General features: G+C 39.2%; 1 protein-coding gene across 1 annotated transcript; it reads left to right on the top strand.

Annotated features, from left to right (window-relative positions):
• Positions 1-1,434: 1,434 nt before the first annotated feature.
• On the top strand, positions 1,435-20,575 carry LOC149280679 (centrosomal protein of 44 kDa-like). The gene is made up of 10 exons (XM_089500180.1): positions 1,435-1,523; positions 8,563-8,710; positions 8,977-9,123; positions 12,084-12,188; positions 13,738-13,878; positions 15,169-15,381; positions 17,282-17,357; positions 18,634-18,761; positions 18,916-18,953; positions 20,527-20,575. The coding sequence occupies exons 1-10, from the start codon at positions 1,435-1,437 to the stop codon at positions 20,573-20,575; spliced, it is 1,134 nt and encodes a 377-aa protein (XP_089356306.1).
• Positions 20,576-21,132: the final 557 nt, after the last annotated feature.

Below are 21,132 nucleotides of genomic sequence, written 5' to 3'. Positions count from 1 at the left end.
CCAAAAACGACATCTCTTTTAGGCTGCCCTGTGGGCTACTACAGTCCAGAGCTAGGTGATTGCATATAGCATCAGGTCAATGTATTTGTAGCATGTTATGTATTACATAGGTGTAGTAAGATACAGGGTTTCTTGGATTGCCACACATCCATCAAACCCTCGCTTGACATTAATCAAAATTGTTTTTATTTATGCAAATCCAGTGATTTAGTTTCTTCTGTAAATAATGTTGAGCAGCAATATATATATATATTTCAAAAGAAACGGATATTTTTTCCATTAAAATAACATCAAATGTATCAGAAATATTGTTAATGTTGTAAACTATTATTTTACGGTACTCATCAAAAAACTTGCAGGCATGGGCGGTTTTTCAGGAGTTGCGGGCGGTCAGTGTACCTGCAGGTCCCGGTAATCCTGCGCACTTCCGCAAGGCTGCCTTCGCGTTGCTCCCACACAGCGCCTCTTCTCTTGTTCGGCCCAGGAACCCAGCGGAGTCGCATGATTTTACGTCACTTCACGTCACTCCGCTGGGTTCCTGGGCAGAACAAGAGAAGAGACGCTGTGTGGGAGCAACGCGAAGATATCCTTGCGGGAACGCGCAGGAAATCTGCAGATCAGGAAAGGGGCTGGGCGGGAGTGGGACACACACATTGCGGGAGCGGGATTCAAAATACAGTCTCGCGCAGGGCTCTACTTTACACCACTTGATCCCACACTTGGCATTGTACTTGGTGATGTGACGCTTGAATTCACTGAGCTCTTCAGAACGACAAATGTTTGTAAATGCAAACTGCATGGATGGGTGCTTGATTCTATACTCCTTGGCCAATGAGTCTGAATAAAACACCTGAATTCAGTAGTTAAGAAGTGTGTCCTAATACTTATGTCCATATAGTGTGTGTGTATGTATGTATGTATATATATATATATATACACACACAAAGTCTACACCCCACCCCACCCTCGTTAAAATGCCAGGTTCTTGTGATGTTAAAGAATGAGACAAAGATAAATCATGTCAGTACTTTTCCCACCTTTAATGTGACCTATAACGTGAATGATATACTTATTGTTACCCTATTGTTCTCAGCTGTAGCAATAACAGTTGCCTCTTGTTTGTATTTACTAAAGGGAAGCTACTGCTGAGGAGTTGTGGTTTCACCTCCTTCACTTTATATTATAAAAGTCCAACACCAGGGAACTTCTGCTACGTGAAGAGTTGGCTGGCCCTGTATAATGCTTAGTTAAGTCAGTGAGATAGTGACTGCTTCTCGTGACTAGTGGTTTGAATGGTATGTCATTGTTTCTGTTATGTATCAGGATAAGTTTTTATTTTAAATTTTTATATATAAAAAATTCAGTTTGTAAAATCTTTGATTTCTTGTCTTATGTCCGCATTGAACATTTCATTCTGTCCTCTTAGATAAGAACATGGCAACCGGAGATGTAAAAGCTGGAATAAGAAAGTTAGAACAAAGATTAAGACTTCTCACTTATCCGAGAGATGTGGATTATTCTGGGTAAGAGGTTTATACATTTAAATAATATATTTGACTTTGTGGGGCTGACTGGCTAAAATCTGCAGACACAGCACATGAACCAAACAAAATCAGCTTTATTGTTTAGTCTTCTGTAACCTTAACTGAAAAGTTAATATGTGTGATGTAGGTGACGACCTGTTGCAGTGTACTGTGAACTTGCCTTATACAGTGTGTTGGTTCCAGTTAAACTCACTCATGCTCATACATGGAATGCAAAATTTAAACCTCATCAGTCTCTGCTCTGGAAGGCATATATTTATTAGGGATGCCAGTGCTAGGATGCATGTTAGAGCTTCAATACAATAAGTTTGCTTAATCAAAAAGAGAGATTGCTTCTTGTTACAACTTAAAATGATTGTGTGTGTGTGTGTAATCATGTGGATATAAAAAGTCTACACACCCCTGTTAAAATGCCAGGTTCTTGTGATGTTAAAGAAGGAGGCAAAGATAAATCATGTCAGAACTTTTTCAATTGCAAAACAAGCTGAAATCATTGAGGAGAAACACCCCCCCCCCCCCAAACTCACAATAACCTGGTTGCATGTGTGTGCACAGACTCTTATAACTGGGGCTGTGTTCAGAATTAACCAATCACATTCAAACTCATGTTACATAGCAGTCATTACACACCTGCCATCATTTAACCCCTTAATGACAGTTGCCGGTTCTGGCACGTCATGCACCAACATCAGGTTAGTGACAATTGACGTGCCAGGACCGTCATGACTTTAAATGGGTGCAGAAAGCGATCTACGTTCGCTTTCTGCACCCAAACGGTGTTGCTGTAATGCCTCGACCTCGAGGCATTCAGCAACGCCACGATCGGCACTAGGGGCCATGTCTGGCCCCTCCCCGGGGCGCCAACATCCGCCATACATTGTATGGCGACGGGCGCCCGTTTTAAAAGCGTTTAGGAGGCGATCAATGATCACCTCCTAAACTTAAATGGTGTTGCTGGAATACCTCGATCAGGAGGCATTCAGTGACACCAAATACTTACCCCAGGACGGGCTGTGACCGCTCCGGAGAGCGGTCACAGCCGCCGCTGCAAGTGATCTTCGCCATCCGCAAGATGGCAGCTGCCCGGTAAAAAAAATAATAAAGATGAAAAAGTTCGCTATATGGTCTCCAGACCCTCTAGAGAACTCTGGCTCCATTTGCAGGTTTAATACAGGTACTGCATTCAACCATGCAAGTCAGTGGAGCCCAGCTTTCTAATCACAGTGTAATTAGTAAAAATAAATCAAAATTAAATGAATAATAACTAGAAAAAAATAGTTAAAAAAACTGTTAAATGTAAAAATTATTTCCCACTGATGTCACTATCAGGGGAACCTTCAAGTTGAAAAAATTTACATTTTTTTTTTTAAAAAAAAGGCAAAAAAATAAAATATATATATATATAAAAAATATATTTTTGTGAGCAAGTCCTAAAATTAGCACATTAGCTTAAAACAATTCTCGCATGGAAAGAGTTAAAATACTGGCATATTAAATGCCCATGGGGTAAATTGAATTGGCTGGGTTCAACAATGTCCCAATTAACACGGGGGGGAAGGATGGCCACACATCTAATTTCCAATTAGAAAAATGCACACGTCCCAAATGTGGCCTTTTACTTCCCCCCAAAAATGACAAACCCATGTATGTGGGGTATCACTGTACTCAGGAGATGTTGTTGAACACATATTGGGGTGTCGTGTGACAGCGGCATATACCAGGAGCTGTAAATTCATACATAAAGTAGGTGTGTGGGGGAAAAATACACACAAATACTGCAAACTTTGAAAAAATGCTGGTGGTAAAATGTGTGCATGCAAAGAGTTAAAATACCAGCATTTAAAATACCCTGGGGTATTCAAAAATATATGGTTTTATTGGGCACACTGAAATGGCCCGGCTCAAAGATGTACCAAATAGGGCATGGGCAGTGGATCCCCAAATGCCAAAGTTCAACATTGAAAAATGCGCATGCCCCAAATGTGGCCCTTTTGCCCCCAAACAGCCAGGCAAAATCATTCATGTGAGGTGTCGCTGTACTCAGGAGATGTTGCTGACCAGGGGCGCAACTAGACGCCTCAGGGCCCGGGTGCGAGAATCTGTTAAGGGCCCCCTCACCCCCCCCCCCTCACCCCCCCAAAAAACATGATTTTTACCCAACAATTTTTTTTCAACTAATTCGACAAATTCAATTTACATATTGAATTAAATCTGTAAAAAAATCAAAGAAAAAGGGGCGCATGTACAAAGGGCATAATCCAGGGGTGTCCAAGTTTTTTCTGCAGTGGGCCACTTCATCAGAATTGTATACGTGCGCGGGCCGCACTCATTTTTCACTGTGACAAAAAATATGGCCTTTAATAAAATATGCAGATTAAAATAAAGTAAAATGACACAAAACCTTTACTCTTCCTCTCACTGATTTCTGGGCCTTGAAAGTTTTGCGACTACAAATTCAGGATTCCCTAGATTTATTCTAGGGATGAACTAAAATGAAAATTCTGGACCAAAACATTCAGGGTTCACTTAGCCAAAACTGAAAATGACCCCCACCTTTAAAAATAATAATAAAAACTCACATGTTTAATAAAAGTAGGTAACACACAATTGGACAAAATTAGCAATATGACTTGGCATGATAGGAGTGTGATTGCTAACAGCAATCACACTCCTATCATACCCAGGCAACCAGTAAATGCTGGTACCTAGGCATGATGGGACTGTGCTCGCTGTGATTGCTGTTAGCAATCACACTCCTATCATGCCAAGTCAGCCAGTACATGCTGGTACAGGGTGGCTGTAAGTGATGTGCAGACCCCATACTGCTGGCAGCATCACTACACAAGGGGGGCAGCTAGCTAGGTTTCAGCATGTACTGGCTGACTTGGCATGATAGGAGTGTGATTGCTAACAGTAGTCACAGTCCCATCATGCCTAGGTTCCAGCACTTACACATCCATCCAGTAAATGCTGGAACCTAGGCATGATGGGACTCTGATTGCTATTAGCAATCACACTCCTATCATGCCAAGTCAGCCAATACACGCTGGTACAGGATGGCTGTAAGTGATGTGCAGACCCCATACTGCTGGCAGCATCAATACACAAGGGGGGCAGCTGGCCAGGTTTCAGCATGTACTGGCTGACTTGGCATGATAGGAGTGTGATTGCTAACAGCAATCACAGTCCCATCATGCCTAGGTTCCAGCACTTACACATCCATGCTATCACACACACACACACACACACACTCATTTATTCATATAATCATTAATTCACAGATTCATTCCCTCAATCACACACTCATTCAAACACCCTCCCCACCCCCTTACCTGCACTGCAGCTCCTCGATGCCGCTCACAGACTTCAGCAGGGGGCGCGGCCTCCCTCTGCCTTCTCTGCTAAAGCACAGAGGAAGTAGGATATCACGTGAACTCCGCTTCCTCTGTGCTGTCCAGAAGACCCTCCCACAAGTAAGTAGCAGGGCTTGAGGTGCGGCTCGTGTAAGATCGGTTGCCCTGGCTGCCGATCTTACGCGGGCCGCACCTCGAGGTCTCGCGGGCCGCATTTGGCCCGCGGGCCGCATGTTGGACGCCCCTGCCTTATTTAAAAAAAAAAAAAAAAACTTAAAAAAGATTTCGGGCGGCCCCTTGGCTTGGGCCCCCCTGCCGCCGGGGCCCGGTCGCAGTCGCAACCCCTGCGACCCCGGTAGATCTGCCACTGTTGCTGACCACATATTGGGGTGTTTTACGATAGTGACATATACCAGAACCTTTTAATTCATACCTGAAGTAAAATGCGTGTGAAAAAACAAATGCAAAAAAATGACTACCACAAAGTTTGACAAAGACTGTAGACGGTAGATATGGTGCATGGAAAGGGTTAAAATACTAGCATTTGGAATACCCTGGGCTGTCTAGTTTTCAAAAATATATGACTTGATGGGGTAAATTGCATTGGCCGGCTTCAAAGATACCCGAAATGACACATGGGGGGAAGAATTACCAGATTTGGGAAAAAAAGGCTTTGAAATAGCAAAACGCTACCTGTACTTATTGCCCCATAACGTGTAGAAAAAAGCAAAAAAACATTGGGTATTTCTAAACTCAGGACAAATAGTAGAATCTATTTAGCAGGTTTTTTCATTACCTTTTATAGATGAGTAAAAGATTTTTCGACTAAAAGTTTTCAAAATTTTTCACCATATTTTAGACTTTTTTAATAGTAAATAATATGATACAATCAAAACAATATCATCTAAAGAAAGCCCTTCTTCTCCTGAAAAAAAACAATATCTAATGTGTTTGGGTTCAGTAAACAGGAAAGAAGAAAATTACAGCTGAACACGAGCCATTGTCCCGAAGGGTACAAAAAGTAAAATCAGCCTTTGTCACGAAGGGGTTAAAGGGACTCTGATTAATCACAAAAAAAGTTCAGCTGTTCTAGTAGGACTTACCTGACATTTGCTTAGTTGCATCTCAGATATGCATCACAATATGGCACATCAGAGACATTACCATGAACTGGACATCCCTCCAAAATTTATGAAAAGACGAGAAGAAAACTGGTCAGGGAGGCTTACAAGAAGCCTACTGCAACATTAAAGGAACTGCAGGAATTTCTGGAAAGTACTGGCTGTGTGCTACATGTGACAACAGTCTCCCGTATTCTTCATATGAATGGGGTAGGGTGGCAAGACGGAAGCCTTTTCTTACAAAGAAAAACATCCAAGCCTGGCTGAAGTTTGCAAAAACAAACATCGAGTCCCCCAAAAACACGTGGGAAAACGTGTTATGGTCTGATGAAAGCAAGGTTGAACTTTTTGGCCATAATTCCAAAAGGTATGCTTGGCACAAAAACAACACTGCACATCAACCACAGAACACCATACCCACAGTGAAGAATGGTGGTGGCAGCATCATGCTTTGGGGCTGTTTTTCTTCAGCTGGAACCGGGGCCTTAGTCAGGGTGGAGGGAATTATGAGCCGTTCCACATACCAGGCAATTCTGGCACAAAACCTTCAGGCGTCCATTAGGAAGCTGAAGATGAAATTCACCTTTCAGCGCGACAACGACCCAAAGCGTCCAAATCCACAAAAGCATGGCTTCACCAGAAGAAGATTAACGTTTTGGAATGGCCCAGACAGAGCCCTTTTTTTTCCTCCTCAAAGATTTCAGCTTGTTTTGCAATTGAATGGTTCACATTATAGGTCACATTAAAGGTGGAGAAAGTTCTGACATGATTTATCTTTGTCTCATTCTTTAACATCACAAGAACCTGGCATTTTAACAGGGGTGTGTAGACTTTTTATATCTACTGTGTGTATGTATATAAATGTGTGTGTGTGTGTGTATATATATATATATATATATATATATATATATATGTGTGTGTGTGTATATATATATATATATGTGTGTGTGTGTGTGTGTGTATATATGTATATATATATATATATATATATATATATATATATACACACACACACACACTACCACTAAAAAGTTTGGTTGCTTAAAAAAGGAAGATATTCTATATATATGGTTCTTTCAGGATACTGATTGCGCATCGTGGGAGTTATTACAGCACGGTCCAAGAGCTACCTGGCAACCCTCCTGAAATATAATGCACCAACTATTTTGTTTTTAAATGTTACCATGAGATGCTCTATCAGGGTTCTCTGCATCACACCTGAATACTGCTATACTTGGTAGCATAGCTCTTCATAAACATCTTGGCATCCTTCCGAACGAGACGCAGCGTTTTATATTTTAATAAAGCTTAATTACAGTAATCTTGCGTAGCCCACAGTTTAGCAAAGTGTCTTAGGAGTCGTACTTTTTACGAGGACTCCCCTGGTGCGGACACTCGTCTTGCTAACTCATGTGAAATACGTGTGAGTTCGCTTCTAATCTGTCTCTGCAGCAGAGCAGACTCGGGTGGTGCTGCTTGTGCGGAGGGCTACGTTGGAGATGTTTGAAAGTACTTTTCTGTTTTGTAAGGAACACATTCAGAATTTTCCTATTGCATACATAATTCCTTGTACTTTGTTCTGCAACTAAATTCCCTGCTCTGCTCATGAAGGCTTGTACACGGCTGTCACATAGTTCCAAGATTTAATTTCGCAAAGCGCCTGTTTTCCATATTGGTTTCTTTTAAAGCTTTGTGAAGTCTCATCCTTCAGACACCGAGCCTTTTCTCAGCACTCTGCGTAGAAATGTTTGACGTTGTTTATGGCAGGCGCATCTCGTTTGGCCGAAACTAGAAGAGTTCAGATGGTGTTTTTGTCTAAATATAGCGTGCGTCTACAGCAGGTTTTTCATTTGTATCTTTGTTTATGAATAGTGTACTGACATGGGGGGGGGGTGACTAGAACATTTCTTAAAAGCGCGTGGATTGTCTGAGTAAGTTCTGGAAAGCTCATTATCACATGAAGAATCCGACAGAACTCGACACGGCACAAACTAGAAGCCTGTTACGAACACTGACTTCCGTTCAATAATAAGAAAAAAAATCTTTCTTCCGTTTTGCGTGCATTTTATACTATATTTTATATTTATTGTACGTTTACTTGTGGTTCAGTATTGTAGAAGATGTGCCAGGTTTTTTTTATGTGCGTTTTTAAGTGGTAGAGTGAATTCACAGTTATTTACATACAGAGCCTATTTGCAGACTTGAAAGCTAAAGTCCACAGAATAAAACTGTCTGTTCATTGGAGTTTTTGCTTTGAACTATTGCCGTGTCTTTGACATCTGCAATTTCATTATTACACAGCCCAGGAGCAGTGAGAAAGCAGCATGCGCAAAAGGTCCATGCCATGTTATTGAGTCCTCCATAAGCAGCTTTGATTATGGATAATGTGAGCGCATAAAAACTGCTACTTCTGTTAGAAAGCAAGCTTACTTGCGACATAATACCCTTGTATGTTATCCCCCGTTTTGACTCCCCATATTTGATTAGAAGTATTTTGCTATTCACCAATGTTGGGTTGTTTTTTTTTCGTGTTCTCCGTGAAAGGTTGATGAAAGGAGATCCTTCCGCGTCATTGCCCATCATAAGTTACGCATTCACTTGCTATTCCACGCACATTGCGGAGATTCTGGTGTCTTTGGATATAGAGCTTACAGCAAAGAGTGACTTGAGATTCATTGATTCCGTTTATAAGGTAAGACGCGCTAATATCTAAAACATTCCGTGCATCGTTTTGGCTGTGGCTTTTACATAAAACCCCCGATGTATGACCCGTGTGATCATTTCATTAGCAGTGCCAGTTATTCTTCCGAATAGCCTTGGGATAAAGCCGCAATGGTTCTAATGGCCATCCAGTCTTCAAATCTCCCGATAGATGGACAGGTTAAGTTTAACTGCATGCGGCAAGGGAAAGAACTATCCTTTATACTGGCGATAAACATGTTTACATGCTCTTTCCAGGTTCTACGTGATGTGTTTAACTATAAGCCTGTGTTAACAAAACAGCAGTTCCTCCAGTATGCGTTTTCTGAAAGGAAGATACAGATCGTCTGTGACATTATTGACTGTGTAGTGAAGAAACACAAAGAATTCATCAATAAAAACAAGGTACAATAAGGCTGGTTGTTATAATGGTGAAACACTTGACGTTATCATGACTACTTTAATGTAAGAAAGTCTTACTTTACTGAGCTGGTGGTGGACAAGTGGAACAGAAGTGGTAGAAGCTAATACAGTAAGAGAACCTAAACATGCATAGGAGAGGCACATGGCTATCCTGAATCTCGGATAAGACCAAGGGGTGATTAAGGTGTAAGACTTAAGAGATAAGCTGAACGGTTCTAAAGTAGCATCAAATTCTATTTTTCTGGTTCAATTGTTTTTATTTTATTTATTTTTTTCTTTCTGAATGTGTTCTCTCTTTTCAGTCATCAACATAACACTACAGGGGAGAACTATTGAATTGTTTTTTTCTTATTGCAAACAGCCAAGAATTGCATTTACTTACCTCATTAGAAAATAAATATACAAGATATTGCATTGTCTCTCATTTCATTACATTTCCACAACTGTACCTAAAAGTGTTAGGCGCACATCTGTGTGTTGGGAATTCTAATTGTCAAAGGCATGGAAGTTTCTTCTACAGGAAGAACAGAGCTGCCCTGTATAATGCATAGTTAAAATAATGACCTTACACTAGGCATTAATCACGTCCAGCCCTTCATAATGCATAGTGAATTGAAATCTTGCCACAAACCAAAACTTATCTGCAAGCTAATGGTTTATTGAATAAAACTTTAACTGCAAGTAACCTAATGTCCCCATCATTTAATTGTAGAACCCCAATTTTATTTTTTTTACAAAAAAAGGTCATATGGAATTCAAAGACCTTTAAATAACCTTAGCTCTTTAGGTCGAGAAGCTCTTTGGAATTAGGCAAATGTCCATGCTATATAGCAGCATTTTAAAAGTTACCTTGTGTAATGCTTAAGACCTGTATAATTTTCCACTATTTCATCTAGATAAATGTTCTGTTTAAATAGATGTCATACTATGGATCTTTCCTTGTTACTTGCCGTTTCTTACTGGGCTTATTAGGTCAGCAACGACACTATCTTCTCATCGTTGAATGCCTCTATAACACCCTCATTTGTTCCTGTCTTAAGAAAATTGACCTAACGCTAAGACACAAAAGTCGTGTTTAAGTAAAGTACAAAGATAATTAATCAAAGCTTCATATTCCACTGATATGTTTATAAAGGAATGTACGGGAAGTTCCAAGGTCATTGTCAAAGTACAGCCATACAAAATGCAAGCTGTGTCTAAAACCTTAACATCTTTCAGGGTATTTAACAAATGTTTTTTTTTTTTTGTTTGTTTTTTAAGTAGTCTATTATCAATTATATATCTTAATCATGGAGGAGATGAGTAAGTGTGGCTGTCATTTGCAACTGTTTTCAACAATTAAGGTATAGATATTTTGAAAAATGTGGAAATATTTGTTGATGTTCTGATGCCGTACTATTGGAGCCCATGGGTGACCAGAAGGGCTTGACCTACAGCCTTCTACTCGCCTCCCTTTATCGAGACCTTTTTACTATTCAGCAGAAACCTCACATCTAAATGTTAAGCTTGTGATGCATCATTTAGGAGATGTACTAGAAGCTCTACTAACAGCCTGATTACCTACAACAGGGGTTCTCAAACTGCGGCCCTCCAGCTGCTGCAGGACTACATCTCCCATACTCCTCAGCCAGCCCCTTAGCTGAAGGAGCATTATGGGAGATGTAGTCCTGCAGCAGCTGGAGGGCCGCAGTTTGAGAACCCCTGACCTACAAGCATGGTAGCGTGTGAACTGGACTTGTAGCGGCCCTATCACCTCCGATTATTGAGGTTCTTGCAGGGACTCTTACTGATCCTTATGCTGTGGATAAGTTATGCTTGGCTCAGACCAGATCATCTTTCCCACCTCTACTCATTCTTTATTTTTAAATAATTTTCTATCCATGTACCCTTACACATTGATGTATGGCTTTTTTTGTTAACGTGCTCCTGTTGAGTGTCTGTTCTGCTTTTTTTTCTTGGCCGAGTCACATGGTGCACGTTCCAATTTGCTTGGGCTTCAGCAACTCTCCCTAATATCCTTCCTACACATAAGCGGACGTTAAAAGAAAACCACAAGACTTTTCATGGAAAGCACAGAGGCTTACTTGGCTTTTTATTTCAATTGTATGTGATTAGAAAATGTGGGAAATAAGTAAACCATCATATCTGGTTAATATTATTTTATTAGCCGCTCAGTATCATTTAAGATTAGCCCTGCTCAGCTAAGTCAGTCACTGGCTCAGGTAGACCTCCTGAAACCTCTGATTTATGATCTAGCGCAAATAAAATGTGTTGTCAGTAGTAAAAGTGATTGTTTTATTGCCGTGGCCTTTATGTCACCAATAAACTCATAAAATTTCATAAAACTGAATTGTGTATTATGTTTCCTTTGTTTAAGTTAATTGATATGATACGCATGGCTTCCAACGTATGTTTGGCCTACGCAGGAATGTCATTAAAATGTCTGTTCAAACAGGAATAACTACATAGACACAATCCTTTTATTGGCAAAGGTTAGTTACTTTTTTTTTTTTGGCAAAAAGTACCAAGTGAAAGGTAGCCAAATATTTTTTTAACACAATTCTGGCTTTAATTTACTGTTTAAAAAAACCCTCATAGACTGCTATCAGGATCATCTATTTTCAGTATCATAGATTTTCTTGACCTATTGAGTGTTATTAAATATTAAAAGCATGTTGTACCATGTCCCTATTATATATAAGATAAAGCAAGTTTTGGTGACATGGAGGGCTCATGTAAAGAATAGATAACAGCCCCGGAGTACACAATACATGCAAAACAAATTGCCGGGATATGTTTGTAGGTTTAGTTGATGTCCAGATTGCTGGTATTTCTAAGCATCGTGTGACGTTCTGTGGCTCGTGCGGGTGTTGTGTTTTTTTTGTTACTATGTTTCTGTGCAACTTTTGCAATGACTGCTGCTTTATCCCCCTTTTGAACAGGTTAAACCCCATCCAATAAAGAAAAACATTTCTGTTAAAGATACATGTGAGATCTTTTACCCTGAAGAGACATATGTGCAACCACCACAAGCTGAACAAAGCCAGGTGGGTAACCTTGAAGCAGTTGGCGTATACAAAGGATGCCTTTTTTAATGTTTTATAAGATTTTATTTACGTTTAAGTATCAAACTAAAGTCAACATGTCGCTGTGCCGAATCCTGTGTTTTACAGTTAAGTCTACTTACTAAACAAACAGATACAAAACACTGTATATCAACATGTGAGACAGACTAACCATGAATGCAGGGGTACTTTTAAACTGATAATCTCTATATTGCTTAAAACACAACAGGCGTGTTAGATGAACATATTTCATTGTGCCAAGCCCTAGAGTGAAAACTACATAGCAGATATGTAGCTGGCAAAGAGAGCTCATCTCCTATGTAGCTGTACTCTGCACAAAGTGATTGATTGCTCAGATCGTGTGTCTCCATTGCAGCGGGCTGCCTGCTAGCTGCTAATAAATATGGAGCAAAAACCCAAACTTTATATGCTTTTAAACATTGATACCTAAATTTTGTCTTAGAATTTATCATGATAACAGTAATATATATATATATAGTCCTATGAATTCTAGTTCACCGAACTGGCCCAGAGGCAAGCGTCCGTAGCAAATTTCTCATCTCATTGACTATTTTGGTCTTCCATGTGTTAAGGTGCACGCTAGCCATCATTTGCACTTCAATGCGTGTGATAGCTGAGCATCACCTTCTAAGCATTTGCATTCATAAAATAGATGTATTATGGAATCTTTGCCATGCAGTTGCTCTGCCCCATCACCCCAGGGCTATCTGCCTTGCAGTAGATGCGTTCCATGGGACTCCTCTCTTGCGCGCACCCATATTCACTATGCACTCCATTGTTTCCCTCTTTTCATGCTTCAGTGGCTTTCTCCTATTAGGGGTTTTATGATGGTTAATAATGGAATTCACCTTTTTTGTTTGTTTACAGCAGGGATGATAGGATTTTGCTTTTGTAATTGAGTTATTTTGTAAGTATAAACGTCTCTGGAGCTTTATAACGTTCTGGTAGGGAAGCCGTCTGCTCTTGAATTTAGAATATGCCTCATAGGATGCTACTAATGAAATCAGCAGATTATTATTGATCCATACTTGAGCGATTCTACATTTGGTTAACAAGACCCTGTTAACATTCAATTGCTAATAAAGATATAAATAATTTCCTGGTGTTAATGACAAGACGTAGCATATTTTCCTAGACAGTAAAATAAAATCACTAAATTGCTTGTTCTGCTTGTTACCCTCCCCCACGTTTTATAGAACTCTTATTAAGCATGACCGTTCTTACCTGCTTAAAACAAAATCAAACATGTTTCTAAAATGTTTATACGTGTCTTTCAAAAAAAATCTAGACCTGAACTACTAATCATAATATTAATATTTATAATATGTTTTATTTATATAGCACCAACAATTTACGCAGCGCTTACAGTACATATATTCAAGACTAGAACAACCAATGTATTTGGTAGATTTTAGAATATCCTCTAGCTGTTTATGATCATTTTAACGCAATGATATAATGCCTCCCGTGGTTTTTACTCCTATTACTTTTGTTGTGATTTCTAATGTAGAAGAAGCCACTGGTGGAGCGCCACACAGGCCATGATCTGAACTTGCCGCTTTTGTGTACAGCTACCAGAATTCATCCACCGCCCAGTGAAGAAGAGACGTCTGTATCGGAATCTGAGCCTGAAAGCCCATGCACACCTTTGGTACGTAACCTTATGGAAAATATCCGTTATAATATTACCATAGTAGCAAATGTTGTAAAAGGAAAAAGCTTCATAACGCATGTATATGTAAAAAATTGTATAGTAGTGTATAAAACAATTAGTTTTGCTTGTATTTAAGTAAACACTCTCACGGGTACAAATTAAATACTGAGGAATACTAAATCGATTAGATCTTTAAAATTAATGTTGACATAAGGGCTCTGGGGGCCATACCTTCACTTCCCGGACTCCCTGTTCTTTATGCTGAAGATAGTTCTTAATCACTTTGGCTGTATATTTGGGGTTGTTGTTGTCGTGCTGCAGAATAAATTTGGCGCCAATCTGATGCATTTCTGATTGTATTGCATCGTACATATTTGCCTGTACAGGAGATCATTAACTTGCAAGGAGCCCCAACTTTTAAACACTCGTTCTGCACCTGAGCCCTTTAGCGACCAAACTGCCTTCTGCTGCAGCCATACAATTCAAATTTTGCTGCGATTTCTCTGCACCCCAGCTCAGATGTTTTTGGGAATAGTTGAGTCACCTGGCCTTTGTTTCCAAGTCGGTGGTATGGCTTTTTTGGCCGTAGGTTTCCATGAAGACCACTTCTGACCAGACTTCTCAATACAATAGAAAGGTGTACCAGGCTCCCACTGTTTTCTGCCAGTGCTGAGCTGATGGCACTGCTGGACGTCTTCCGATTGGGAAGGGAAGAAAGCTTATGTCTTTAATCTGCTGCACTAAGTTTCCTTGGCTGACCACTTTGTCTACGGCCCTCGACATTGCCCGTTTCTTTGTGCTTCTTCAAAAGAGCTTTGACATAACACCTGAAAACCCCTGTCTGGCTTGAAATTTCTGCCTGGGAGAGACCTTGTTAATGCAGTATAACCTCATGGTGTCTTATTGCTGTGCTCAGTCATGTCTTTTGACATTAAACTGCCTTCAGCAACCTCACCTTATTAGTGAGTTTTGTCTGTTCACCCATTTTTTTTAATGATTGTGTTCCCACCTACATATTAAATTGATGATCATTAGCACCCGTTTGGTATAATTGTTTAATTATACACCTATCTATATGCCTACAAAACCCCTGACTTTGTGCTAGTGTACCTAGAATAATTGATGCTGGTTTGAAGGCAAAAGGGTTGTCACGCCTAATATTGGTTTTAGATTTTTCTTCTGCTCACCCACTTTGCATTTTGTTAAATTATACAATTTCTTTTTCCTTTTCTTCGCTAGTGCTTGCTCTATTATGCTTTGTAATATAAAGAAATGTTTTTTTTACAGGCTTCAAAGGATGAGTCAACACAAATTGAGTTACTTAAAATCCAGATAGCTGAATGCCAAGAAAAACTACAAAGGTTTGATTGGATGGAAGAAAGAATACATACCTTAGAGACTGAAATGAAAGGAAAAATAATTATTGATGAGACAGATTGGAATAACCTTCTTAGCCGTGTTTTACTCCTGGAAACAGATCGACTCATAAATTCAAAGAAGGTGAGACACTAGGTTTTTGTGCCCTTTCCTCTGAGAGAAAATATTCATTATGTTACTGTATTGAGTTTAGGGCAAAAGCTTTATTTTTCAGGGCCATCTGAAGTACAGCTAAATTGTTCTTTTAATTGTGATTATCGGGCTAATAAGGTCTGTAGAAATATATAATTGCAAAAAAAGAGTTTCTAAGCTAATTGTGTTTGCCGATTTTTAATTGCACTGTGTAACTGATAAGGCAGCTTCAGGCCCTGGTCTCCTTCATAAGGAAGATGAAGGCTTGGCTGTTGTTTTTAACTGTGCTAGTGTTTTATGGTTCGATTTCAAGCTTGATTTTAAGAAGAAGGCATTTGCAATATAAATACTGGTGGATGAAGAATCAAATCAAACTTGATGCAGTGCAGCGAAAAAGTATTTGCCCCCTTTCTGATTTCTTCTATTTTTGCAACATTTTTCGTAACACGTGTCAGTTCATCCAACTTATTTTAGTACAACGTGACAAAGTGAGTCAAAACAAAATTCAGTTTTTTTAAATGAGGACTCAACCCTACCTGGCGCTATGAGAAAAATGTAATTGCCCCCTTGGATACTAAATTAACCGAAAAATAATCAAATATAATTCATAATTGTTCAATTTCACTTGGCACACCGAGGCATGATTACTGCCAGCCTTGTAAACATCCATTAAATAGAACTTGCAAAGTGAAATAGGCTAAAAGGTCTCAAAAAGCAGCGCATGATGCTGAAGTCTCATGAAATTCATGAACAGATAAGAAACAGTCATTGATATCTGTCAGTCTGGAAAGGGTTTCAAAGCCATTTCTAAGGCTCTGGAGATCCAACGTGAGAACCATTATCTATGAATGAAGGAAACTTGTAACAGTGCTGAACTTCCCAGGAGTGGCCAGCCTACCAAATTTTATCCAAGAGCACATTGATGACTAATCCAGGAGGTCACAAAAGAACCCAGACTAACATGTAAAGAACTGCAGGCCTGGCTCGCCTCGGTTGAGGTCAGTGTTCACGATTCCATAATAAGAAAGAGACTGTGCAAAAAAAAAAGTTGCAGGCAAAAACCATGGCCGACTAAAACGAACACAAAGGCTAGTCTCACATTTGCAGACAAACAGCTCGATGACCCCCAAAACTTTTGGGATAGCATTCTGTAGATTGACGTGTCAAAAGTCAAACACTTTTGGAAGACGTGTGCTGTTATATCTGGCGTAAAGCTAACACAGCATTCCACAATAAGATCATACCAACAGTCAAACACATTGTTGCTAGTGATGGTCTTGGGCAGCTTGCCATTACTGGTGGAAAGAGAATGTCTGGCCATCAGGTGTTGACCTAAAACTCAAGACCAGTTGGGATATGCAGTAGGACGAAGATCTAAAGCACACAAACAAGTCTGCCTCTGAATGGCTCAAAAGAAGCAAAATTAAGGTTTTGCGTGGCCTAGTCAACGTCCTGACTCGAATCCGATTGAGAAGCTGTAGCATGACCATAAAAAAATAAGTTTATGCTTGAAAACCATCCAATGTGGTTGAATTAAAACAAATCTGCCAAGAAGAGTAGGCCAGAATTTCTCCACAATTTCTCAGCTGTGTAAAAGATGCATTGCCAGTTATCACAAACGTTTGCTGTTTTTTTTTTTAAGGGGGCCAATGCTTTCTCACATGGATGATATAGGTTTTGATGAACTCTTTCTATCTTTAATTAATAAAATGATCTAAAAGCTACCTGATTTGTTTACTCATGCTGTCTTTTGACTTATATTAAAATTACAAATGTGACAAATTAGCAAAACTAGAATAAACCAAGAAGGGGCAGAAACTTGTTCACATCACTGTATATAGGGTTAATCTATAAATATATATTGTATAAACATGCTTTATGATGCTTTCAGAGAGACCTCTCATCAGAATTTACAGCCATAAGTGAGGAACGCACATCGAGTAGAATGACAAACGAAGCCTGCAGAGGTGAGTTTCCATAGTTGGCACTAACCGCATCAGTCAAACAGGAGGCACCTGTTTAATAATAATAATAATTATACACACTAGAAAGTGGTCATTTGCTTGTAGTAACACAGAAGTAACGGTTTCTCAGGTCTGTTGCTGTAGTGCTGCAATGGGCAATCACTGCCATCACTCCTAGTAGGACTAAAGCTCCCATGTTTACTAGGTCGATGGGAGCTTCAGTGCTACAACGGCCATGATGCAAGTAAAAACCTTCTTTTCTTCTTGAAATCTCTACATGTTAAAAAGTTGCAAGCAAATTCAATTCTTATTAGTGTTTCATGTATGTTCCTCTCTCTTGCAAATCTGGGTTTGATGTCTGCCATCAAAGTGTTCTTGTCCTTCTTAAAATATCCCCTAGCTGTTTGTTATGTTTCATGCCTCTGGTGAACCGACCCAAGCACATGACAAATCTCTTAACTTCCACTGAGAAACATTTTATATTTTATAGAATCCCCGCTGATTCTTTAGATGTGAATGAGAGCTGGTTATTTTGCCAAGTTGCACAGGGATATGTTGACTGGCCTTTTTATGCTACGCCGCGAGTATTTGTAACAGTGTTTCTATACCATTTATAAATATGCAATATCTTTTTAATGGTTCACTCTGGTATCTGTACGAGACGAGTATTCGCGTCTATTACAATCAGCTATGTGGTCCTACTGCCATCTAGTGGTTCTGCAGAATAGAATTCACCCCGTTAGGACAGGACCTGAAAGAATCGCTGCCATTCTGTGTACGGTTTCAATAGTTATTTTAGTAATTAGGATTATTTGTGGAGCGTCACATTTAGGAAACAAGCTCCAAACAAACCTCTTCAAAGAAGAGACGTTACAGGAATACAGAGTTAAGATTTCTATCGTATTCTTAAAAGCCTATGTTCTTTTAAAAAAAAAACAAAAAAAAGCTATTTTGGTATTTTGGCCGGTATTTGTCCTTCTGGGGCATCTGAATGCCATATTTCGTTATTAGTATTATATTCAGCAGAGTATGTTGAATTACACCTTTTAACGTGGCCGATGCTTTGCTTATCTCTGATGGTTATCAATACATTCTTGAAGTTTTGAAGTTGGGTCATTTGATGTACTCCCTGTCTGCAATTAACTTTGAAAACATCATGGAAAAAACCCCATGGTTTATTCCAAACATTGCATCGCAGACTGTGTATAGTAAATCAAGTTGTTTACGACTGACCAAACAACATGACATAGGTTACTAAAAATGAAACCTTTTTGCACAGATTTCAAGGCAAAGGGGGATATCCACGAGAACCATCATCAGTCCTCTGGATACAGTTCCTTGCTATCTGCAGACATATCTCCCATAGCTATTGACGTAAATCACAGCAACTTGACAGAAAATCCAAAGGTAAGTAAAGCTGGCAAATGATTTAGTGAATTCCATGGTAGGGTCAAAAGAACACGCAAGCATTAGTATAGATAAATGTCCAGCGAGGAGCCACACGGATTCTAAATCCTGTATATAATATAATAAAGTGATCACCGAAAAAATGTGTTTACAGGAAACGGCAAGGCAAAGGATGGAGAGGATTGGTAAAATGTAAGTAAAAAATCACGTTTTCCTTTCAGATTAAAGCTAAAATAAGATATTTGTGTATCGAGGGTACTGGGCACTTCAAGGTGTGGAACCAATTTCTGCTTAATAACATCTTGCGTCATTTGTTTTCAGACCAAACTAACCGTTAATGATCAGGGACTCTAACTAAACCTGTTTAATGGTTTTGGAAGTGTTACTGAAATTTGTCCAGGATATTTGGTTGAAGTGTTTCACAATGCGCTTTGCCTGAGTTTTAAGTCACCGTTTGACATCACCTTTCCAACTTAAAGAATATGTGCAAAAAAAGTCCAAGGTGCCTGTTTATGTTCTATATTCAGTTAATGTCTATTGTAGTGTATTTTACAGATCGGTGTGAGTGAGGGCTTCCTAATTTAATCCGTTTCTGTGTTATTAATATTATTAGTATAATTTCTGTAATACTAACCAAATTCTAGTTTTTCATGACCCTTGAATATATGTATTGTAAGAAGCGCTGCATAATGCATTATACAATAAGGTTATGTATAAAGTGAAACATTTAAAAGTGGGTAGGTGCGGATAGCTCTCTCGCTCTCTCTCTATCTATTCTATCTCTCTAATTACCGTATTTGCTTGATTATAAGACGACCCCCCAAAATCTGAATATTAATTAATGAAAAAAAGAAAAAGCCTGAATATAAGACGACCCTATAGGAAAAAAGTTTTACCAGTAAATGTTAATTCATCTAAACTATGTGAACAATTGTTTGTTAATAAAAGCTATGATTGAGAAAAATGTTATTTTTGTTTTTATTTCCTTTTTTTTCAACCTGCCCCCCCCCCAGTTATGCACATCTGCCCCCAGGCTTGCCACTCTGCCCCAGAAACGCCTTATACCCTCTAAATGCCACTGTGCCCCTTGATACACCTTTTAACCCTCTATATGCCACTGTGCCCCATGATATGCCTTTTGACCCCCTATGTGCCACTCTGCCTCCAGAATTGCCTTATACCCCTCTGGCATTTAGGGGGTTAAAAGGCATATTATGGGGCAGAGTGGCATATAGGGAGGTATAAGGCATTTCAGGAGGCAGAGTGGCGCATAGAGGGTTAAAAGGCATTTCTGGAGGCAGAGTGTGCTTAGTCCGGGCAGCGTGTAGAGCTCTACGCGAATCGCGTAGAGCTCTACACGCTGCCCGGACTAAGCACCGGGGACTCAGAAGCACCTGTAAATTGGGGGGGGCCTAACACAGGGGGAAGATCCAGGTCCCCTGCTTCACTGCGGGGATCTGGATCTTAGTCTCATAGTCAGACCTATTTGAGGTCTGATTAGAAGACGACCCCGATTATAAGACGAGGGGTGTTTTTCTGGAAAAAAACACGTCTTATAATCGGGCAAATACGGTATATTGTGTATATGTATTGCTACAGAACCAGCTATTGCTGTGTGAATAAAATGTACGTTCATTGCTTGTGAATGAAGCCAGGATATTTATGTATGTGTGATATTAATATATAACAGACATGGACGGATTGTTTTGTGACTGTATGCATTACGTGTGACCTGATTTATTTTTTTTTCTCTCTCTGTTGCTAGGATGGAAGAAACAACGCAACTACTGAAAATTTCAAGTAAATCATCATAGATTATTTTTATTTCCTTTTTATGATCACAAACAATTTGATATTTGGTTGTGAGACAATCTCTAATAAAATATTTTTTTATATATAAGGTATGTTGTATTTTCTTTTTTTTTTTTTTTTTTTTATATAATATTTTGTTTTAATGTACTCTTTACTTTCTACACAAAAGACAACCTCCCATTAAGTTTATAAAATATCCATCATGTATTTTTGTGAGGAAAAGCAAGACTTTATACATTAAATAGGAACATGATTAGAAATCTATTTTAATGTGGTTTTTTTTATATATATCTCACAAAATCTGTTGTTTTTACAACTTGTCCGTATGCTGTGCAACTTTAACATTTGTAATGTGTGTATGTCTGTATATCTGAGAAAAACAACAACAAAAAGCAGCAAACCGGAATTAACACGAGAATGTTTCAGATCTTCAAATAGTTTACAACTATGTTGTGATTTAATGTTTTATGTTCTGTACATTTTACTATTAAGAGACCTGTTCACATTTTCCTCCAAAAATAACCCTACTGAAATCGTCTCTGGTTTGTTGTGGTCCCCG

This window comes from Sceloporus occidentalis, unplaced genomic scaffold (assembly GCF_023333645.1).
Source record: "Sceloporus occidentalis isolate IW3139 unplaced genomic scaffold, rSceOcc1.0.p SCAF_149, whole genome shotgun sequence".
Classification (NCBI taxonomy): Eukaryota; Metazoa; Chordata; class Lepidosauria; order Squamata; family Phrynosomatidae; genus Sceloporus; species Sceloporus occidentalis.
Note: the sequence above shows the minus strand (reverse complement) of the source record. Positions and strands in the feature narration are given on the sequence as shown.

Bases quoted from the DNA above. Each gene is read 5' to 3' on its own strand.
- LOC149280679 (XM_089500180.1), top strand. From the start codon at position 1,435: ATGGCAACCGGAGATGTAAAAGCTGGAATAAGAAAGTTAGAACAAAGA. The intron at 1,524-8,562 runs GTAAGAGGTTTA...TCTCCGTGAAAG, and splicing joins AGAGATGTGGATTATTCTGG to GTTGATGAAAGGAGATCCTT. The intron at 18,762-18,915 runs GTAAGTAAAGCT...ATGTGTTTACAG, and splicing joins ACTTGACAGAAAATCCAAAG to GAAACGGCAAGGCAAAGGAT.